Here is an 8,025-nt window from a genome sequence, read left to right on the forward strand (position 1 = left end):
TTCATTCATCCATCCATCCATCCATTTATCCATCCATCCATCCATCCATTTATCCATCCATCCATCCATACATTCATATTGACCACCCACCCTGAGTCCAAGGGGATCAAGATGGAGCCATTCCCATCACCGAGTGGGTGTCAGAGGTGCTGTGGTGGAGATCACATAGAGCACTGAGGGAGTAATGCCAGCCCCTAGGTCTAAGGGGGATGAGTGGATAAACATTTATTAAGTGCCTTCTGTGTACCTGGGACAGCACCGTATGCTTCATGGACAGGGTCCCAGTTGATCCTGCCCATGAGCCAGTCTCATCCCCGTTTCCAGCTATGGAGACCAGTGCCCAGAGCACTCAGCTCCCCAGAGGGCCGTGGGGGCAGCAAGGACCCGAGCTGGGCACACCTGGGCAGGCGACATCTCTCTGAGCCACACGTTCCTCTTCTGGGACATGGGATAATAATTCCTTCTACCTTATGGGGTTGTTTTGAGGCTGAAATGAAGTCAAGTCTGACGTTTTTGGCAAGCCAAATACTGGCTTCCCCATGTTTCCCTGAGATCAACAGCCAGGAATGAAAACGTGAGTGAACTTAAAAATGCTTAAGATGCTGAATTTTATGTTAGGTATATTTTACCACAATTAAAAACAATGAGGCAAGATAAAGGCATTCCCAGATAAACAAAACAAAACAAAAAAGTCAGGTCAGGCTTTCTGGGTACTCAGCACTATGCATGGAGCCTTGTTCCAGCCACAGGCCCTTTGCATGTGCTGTGCCCCCACCAGGACTGTACATTCCTGCATCCTCACATGGCTGGCCCATCTCATCCTTCTGGTCTCAGCTTCTATGTCATCCCTGAGGGAGGACCCTGGGCTTCCTCGCAGCACCACAATATCCTCCATCATGGCCCCCCATTTGCTTCCATCACGGCTCTTCTCACGGAGAATTCCCCTATGTGTGTAGTTGGTATATGCTGGACTCTCAGCTACTCCTCAGTGTCCCTGACTGTCCTGTCCACCCTGTATCTCCAGTGCCCAATAAGAGGTGCTTAGAAAATACTTGCTTAATGAATAATAATTACACCATTCTACCCGGCAGGTTCCATTATGATCCTTTTTTACAGAGGGGGAAACTGAGTCACAGAGATGTCGTGTGACTTGGCAGGGCCATACAGCTGGCCAGGAGTAGAGTCTGGGGTTTGAACCCCCATCTCTCAGGCTCCAGAGCTTGTGTTCCTGACAGCTGTTACACCCCTGACCTCAAATAAACTAATTTGTTATCTCCATTGATCCTGAAAACCACTTTGGGCGTGTTGATGGCTTCTGTTGTTTCCCCCTCTTAAAGATATGTTGGGGTCCTAACCTCTCCAGTACCTCAGTATGGGCCCTTATTTGGAGGTAGGGTCTTTAAGGAAGTAATCAAGTTAAAATGAGGTGATTAGAGTGGGCCCTCATCCAGCATGGCCGTTGTCCTTATAGAAAGGGGACATTTGGACACAGAGGCAGACAGGTTCAGAGGGAAGACCCCATCTATGAGCCAAGGCGAGAGGCCTGGGACAGTCTCCCTCATGGCCCCAGAAGGAAGCAACCCAGTGACACCTTGATATCGGACTTCCAGCATTCAGACCCCAGAGAACGTGAGACAAGACATGTCTGTTGAAGCTGTCCAGCCTGTGGTCGTTGTCACAGCAGCCCCAGCAAACTGACCCAGGGAGGCAGGCGCTGTTACTCATCCCATTTTACACATGAGGAAACTGAGGTTCTGACGTGGACAGTTCCTCCTGTAAGTGAAGTTGGGTTGGGAGTCAGACGCAGGACTGTCTGCCTGCAGAACCCCAGCCCCCCCAGGGACCCCCCACTTTGAGGCCCAGAGGCTCCTGCAGCAGACGTGGCTTCTTTCTCTTAGAAAAGATGTCACAGGCTAAGGTGGAGGTGTATTTGTCTCCTGTGGCTGTCGTAACAAAGCACCGCAAACTGCGTGGCTTAAAGCAACGAAAATATGTTCTCTCAGTTCTGGAGGCCAGTAGTCCAAGATCAAGGTGCTGGCAGGGCTACATTCTCTCCGAGACTCTGGGTAGAACCTTCCAACCTCCTCCAGCTTCTGGCGGTGGCCGTCCATCCTTGGCGTTCCCTGGCCTGTAGCTGCATCTCTCCACTCTCTGCCTCTGTCCTCACACGACCTTCTCCTGTGTGCATGTCTGTGTCCACGTTTCCCCTTCTTATAAGGACACTGGCCATGTTGGATTAGGGCCCACCCTGTGGCCTCATCTTAACTTGATTACTTCTGCAAAGACTCCCTTTCCAAAAAGAGGTCACATTCACCTGTTCCGGGGGGACACAGATGTTTAGGGGACACTCTTCAGCCCAGCGCAGGGGGCTCTGTGCCCCAATGGCAGGCACGGAGCTGATGCGTTTGCCCTCACCCCTGTCTTCCAGAGGAGGAGCAGGTGCATGTCCTGGTCAACAATGCAGCTGTGATGCGCTGCCCCCACTGGACCACTGAGGACGGCTTCGAGATGCAGTTTGGGGTCAACTACCTGGGTGAGGCTGCGGCTGAGGGCTGTGTGGCATTGGTGTTGGCCTGGGGGGTGAGTGGGGTCTGCGGGGGGCCAGACACAGGCTCCGCGAGGGAAGCCTCCTCCACTTCCCAGGGTGGCTGGGCGGCCACTCGTGGGGTCACCTGGTGGGTCAGGGAGCTGCCCCTTCATCACTAGATGCCCAGTCAGCCCTTCGGATCCTCCATCAGTCTCTTGGCCTGTTGTCCCTTTGTCAGTCTGTCCCTCAGTCTCAATCTGTCCTTCATTCCCTCTGTCAGTCTATCTGTTGTCACCCTGAAGCAACTGGAGTTCTGTCAGGAAGGGCGAGGGGGAAATGGGCGTTGGGTGGGCACCTGTCATATTGGATTAGGGTCCTCTCTAATCACTTCATTAAACTTGGTCACCTCTGTAAAGATGCTGTCTCCAAATAAGGTCACATTCTGAGGTCCTGGAGGGTAGGACTTCAACATATTTTTTGAGGGGTCAAGGGGGGGACACAATTCAACCCATAGCACACATTACTCTCATTCACATCCTGTTGGTGGGACTCAGTCACATGACCTGATGTAGCTGCAAGGGAGTCTGGGAAATGTAGTCTTCCACTGGGCACTCTGTGCACAGCCAAAAATTCTATTACTGAAGGAGCAATGGAGAAAGGGTTTTGGGGGACAGAAGGCAGTCTCTTCCCCTGCTGACCTCATAGGGTTGTAGCAGTGCTTGTCATTTGGGGTCCATCATTCTTTGTTGTGGGGACTGTCCTGTGCATGGTAGTATGTTGAACAGCATTCCTGGCCTCCACCCACCAGATGGCAGTCGCTTTCCCTCTTCTCTCTGCAGCTGTGATGACCAAATTGTCTCCAGATATCACCAAATGTTCCCTTGGGGGGCAAAGTTGCTTCCGGTTGAGAACCATGGGTTATTGGGAGGGTGAAATAAGCTAATGTTCTCAGTATGGTCCTATGCATGTGGTAAGAGTTCAGTAAAAGTTATTTTTTTGTCATCCTTCACCCAGGTCACTTTCTTTTGACTAACTTACTGCTGGACAAGCTGAAAGCCTCGGCCCCCTCGCGGATCATCAACCTCTCATCCTTGGCCCATGTTGCTGGGCACATAGACTTTGATGACTTGAACTGGGAGAAGAGGAAGTATGACACCAAAGCAGCCTACTGCCAGAGTAAGCTGGCCATCGTCCTCTTCACCAAGGAGCTGAGTCGGCGGCTGCAAGGTGTGTGTGTGGTGAGCCTCGCTGGCCCCCCTATTCCTTTATGTCTGAACCTGGAACAGTCCTGATGTGACCCTGGGCCGATGGGAGGTCAAACATTGGCTCCAGGACGGAGTAGGCAAATGTATGACACACATACCACCATGCTTCCTCCTGGTGCCTGAGGCAGACATCACTAATCAATTATGGCATTAGCAGACATCACTAATCAATCATGACATTCTTCTCTGCTTATCCTGGACAGGCATCTGAGCCTTTGGTGCTGTAGGCTAGTGGACATTTGGCGATACCTGAAGGCATTTTTGGCTGTCACTTTGGGGAGTGGGGACAGGGTGGGTGTTGCTACTGGCATCTAGTGGGCAGAAGCCAGGGATGCTGCTCAACATCCTATAAAGCACAAGATAAAGAATGGTCTGACCTCAGGGTCCATAGAGGCAAAGTTGAAAAGTCTAGCCTTCACCCTTGCTTCTCAAAGAGGGTCTGTGGACCAGCAGTGTCAGCACACGTAGGAGCTTGTCATAACTGCAGCATCTCAGACCCCACCCAACCCACTGCTTCAGACTTGCTGGGGGGAGCCCAGTGGCCTGGGTTTCTCAAGCCCTCCAGGGGCTTTTCCTACACACTCTGGTTTGAGAGGCTCTGCTCTGGGCAGCCATGTGACGGAGCTGCCCTGCAAGATGAAACCACTTGACATGGAGGTTTCAGAGCAAGAGGGTGATGTGGATTCAGGGGTAGGAAACAGCACGGTACGGGGGAGCCCCAGAGCTTAGGGTGGGCAGCATCAGCCTTCTGGGTAAGGAATGAACCTGGCGCCTGCCCCTCCACCCCCATCTTCCCTTCTCTCTCAGGTACGGGGGTGACCGTCAATGCTCTGCACCCCGGTGTAGCCAGGACGGAGCTGGGCAGACACACAGGCCTGCACAGCTCTGCCTTCTCCAGTTTCATGCTCGGTAAGTCTCCCAGCCTGGGGTCCCTTAGCTGAACCCCTGGCCTCCCAGTTTGGGGCCCAGGACCCTTCCTCAGTGTGTTAGTCAGGGTTCTCCAAAGAAACAGAACGAATAGGATACATTTATATCTAGCTCTAGCCATAGGTATCTATAGATACAGATATAGATATTTAGATTAGGAGGGATTGGCTCACACATTTATGGGGGCTGAGAAGTCCCCTGATCCGCCATCTACAAGGTGGAGGCCCAGGCATATTGGTGGTGTAGTTCCTGTCCAAACCTCAAGGCCTGAGACCCAGGGAGCCCATGGTGTAAGTTCCAGGTCTGAGTCGAAGGCCAGGGGCTCCAGTGTCTGAGGGCTGGAGGAGGTGGACATCCCAGCTCAAGCGGAGAGAGAGTGAATTCGCCCTTCCTCCACCTTTTTGTTCTGTTCTGGCCCTCAACTGATTGCACGATGCCCACCCACAGTGGGGAGGGCACATTTTCTTTACTCAGTCTATCTATTCAAATGCTAATCTCTTCTGGTCACACCCTCACACACACACCCAGGCATAAGGTTTTACCAGCTTTCTGGAAATCCCTTAGCCTAGTCAAGTTGACACATAAAATTAACATCACACCCAGAGACTGTCTCAGGGGCTTTCCTTCTGCCCCCTCCCCGTATCTTCCTTGGTACTGAGAACAAGTCACTTTTCTGTGTCATTGTTGATCTGGCCTGCAGCCTCAGAATGCCCCCAGGAAACAGGCCAGAGCCCATTTGACTGATGAGAAAACCATGTCTCAGGGGAGCTCCCATGGAGCTGACTCCTGGAGTCCAGCTGTGTTCAGGGGAACTCCGGCTTCACCCAGAACTAACTGTGCCACCCAGGGGAGTGACTTCACCTCTTTGAGCCTCAGTTTCCTCATATGCAAAGTGAGTGCCAGAACAGTATCTTGTATCACATTCTTTGGGAGGATTAGATGTCCTTAAAAGGGACAGCACAGTGCCTGGTGCAGATTTAGGCTGAATAAATAATTAGAACTTTATAACTAGTATTTGTAACCATAAAAAACATTTAGTGGGTGGGTGCTGGGTATCAAGGATCTTAAGCTGAGGCTGGTGCCACAGACATTTAATAAATAAAAGTTATTTTAAAGAAAGATGGGCTAGGGTGAGGACTTGGGGCTGACAGAGGAGGGAGAGCTTCCATTTGCCTAGGAAAAGCCAAGAGGCTTCCTGGAGGAGGGAGCTTTTTTTGGGGGGGAGGGTGGTTCCTGCATCTGGAAGGGTTCAACTGGGCAGTACCAGGGAAGGGACCTCTTGGTGGAGGGAACCACAGGGGCACAGGCCTGGGTGTGGGCTCTGTGGGACTCCAGGCTCACTTCTGGCCTCAGTGGACCCTGAGACCCCTGGGGTGGAGTAGGCCTTTTTGTGTCCTCTCTGAATGTGTGTAGACTGAATCCTCTGTGGGCTGTTTGCAGGGCCCATCTTCTGGCTGCTGGTGAAGAGCCCCCAGCTGGCGGCCCAGCCCAGCACCTACCTGGCCGTTGCGGAAGAATTGGAGGGCGTTTCTGGAAAGTACTTTGATGGACTCAAAGAGAAGGCTCCAGCCCCTGAGGCTGAGGATGAGGAGGTAGCCCGGAGGCTTTGGGCTGAAAGTGCTCACCTGGTGGGCTTGGAGATGTCCCATGGGTCCTCTGTGAAGGGACAGCCCCTCCCTAAATAACCTCTGGGGTCAGGCTTGAAAGCCCCCAGGGAGAGGGAGTCATCAGGATGGAACAGCAAGACCAACCAAAGCTGGCTGCCATGCCCACATCACCCTCTCGGTGGTGGTATTGGCCGAGGATTTGCTGGCTGCCATGCCCACATCACCCTCTAGGTGGCAGTATTGGCACTGTATGAGCCTCAAGATCAAAGAATCTGGCTGTCATGCCCACATCCCCCTCTGGGTGGCGGTATTGGCCAAGAAATGCTGACTGTCATGCCCACACCATCCTCTAGGTGGCGGTATTGGCCAAGAAATGCTGACTGCCATGCTCACACTATCCTCTAGGTGGCAGTATTGGCAACGCATGAGCCTCAAGTCCAAGAAACACTGGCTGTCACACCTGCAGCACCCTCTAGGTGGCAGTATTGGCCCCCTCTTTCTGTCTCTTTCTCTCCCTTTTCTGGCCACAGTGGGTTGGACTGCAGTTGGGCACCTGCCTAGGGACTGGCTGGTGCAGTGTGCCCTGCTGCCAACAGGTGAGCTGGGCCAGCAGATCGTTCCCTTGGGAATCTAAACTGGGTGCTGCCGAGGGAGGGGTCAGCCCCCTCTGCTGTGGGCCATGTCAGGAAAGCCAATGGTGGCCGTGGTGGGGGACTGTATGGCCAGTAGGCAAGTTGCCTGACAGATGCCATGGAGTTCACGGCTCCCTGTGGGATCTTGTACACCTCCAGTCTCCTCTCTGAGCCTTGATTTCTCCAACTGGAAAATGTGCAGCGTGACTTGACTACCTCATAGGATGGCAGTGAATGTGTTATTCCCTGGCTCGGTGAACGGCAGCTGCGCATTCCGTGCCAGTGGATGTTTACTGTGGGTCTTCTGTGTGCCAGACTAGCAAGGTGCTGGGGAGACCCCGGAGAACCAGCTGGCACAGATCTGGCCTTGTTATCTCCAAGTCATGCTTGAGTCCAAGTCAAGCATGGAGTGAAAAACACACCAGCTGCTGCTGCTGAGGACCCAGGATGCTGGGATCACGCCCTTCCCTCCAACTCTTGTGGTAATTTAAACCGTGGACTCTCAAACTTGCTCTTTAATAGTAATAGTAAAACTGCTGGCTGAGTCACAGGTTTTATTTTCTTCCTCTGTGCATGCGCATGAGGAAGTGCCAGTGAGCTGAACAGAAGCAACTCATGTATTTCTTCTTTTTGGGAAACCAAGTCGTCAGTTTAAATATTACCAGGGCAAGAAACTAGTCAGAAGTCCAGACTTTTTAGGGGTGAAGGGTTCCCTTCCCCCCTTTCACCTGGCAACAGGCGCTGAAGTCTGGGCATCTTCTGTGTTAGAAATGGGGCTGGCACTCAGCTTGGGCATGGAATTGAGGGGGCACCAAAAAGCTCAGTGATCAAGATAAAAAGATTTTGAAATTAAAGAAATGTAATATTTGAGATAACTGTGGAGGTGTGTTCTATTGGTTGGAAGCACGTTGCTGACCTAGCCATCCCCAAAAGGAGGGGACTATGGACGAGTGTGAATACCAGGAGGCGGGAATCATGGTGGGGCCACCCTGAGAGCCCCTCCACCACTGGGAGATACGTAGACATATATGTATGTATGTATGTACATGTAGGGGAGGAAGACAATT

The 8,025-nt window shown here is 52.3% G+C and overlaps 1 protein-coding gene across 1 annotated transcript in view; it reads left to right on the forward strand.

The window, feature by feature from the left end:
- RDH13 (retinol dehydrogenase 13) overlaps positions 1-7,546 on the forward strand; it is a 15,107-nt gene extending 7,561 nt beyond the window's left edge. The window contains exons 4-7 of the mRNA XM_046684172.1: positions 2,429-2,533; positions 3,542-3,754; positions 4,600-4,701; positions 6,160-7,546. Coding sequence (XP_046540128.1) covers positions 2,429-2,533; positions 3,542-3,754; positions 4,600-4,701; positions 6,160-6,404 — 665 coding nt within the window. The 3' untranslated portion in view covers positions 6,405-7,546. The remainder of the gene's footprint in view (positions 1-2,428; positions 2,534-3,541; positions 3,755-4,599; positions 4,702-6,159) is intronic.
- The last annotated feature ends 479 nt before the right edge of the window (positions 7,547-8,025 follow it).

The sequence above is a fragment of the Equus quagga genome, chromosome 13 (assembly GCF_021613505.1).
Source record: "Equus quagga isolate Etosha38 chromosome 13, UCLA_HA_Equagga_1.0, whole genome shotgun sequence".
In the NCBI taxonomy this organism is placed as follows: Eukaryota; Metazoa; Chordata; class Mammalia; order Perissodactyla; family Equidae; genus Equus; species Equus quagga.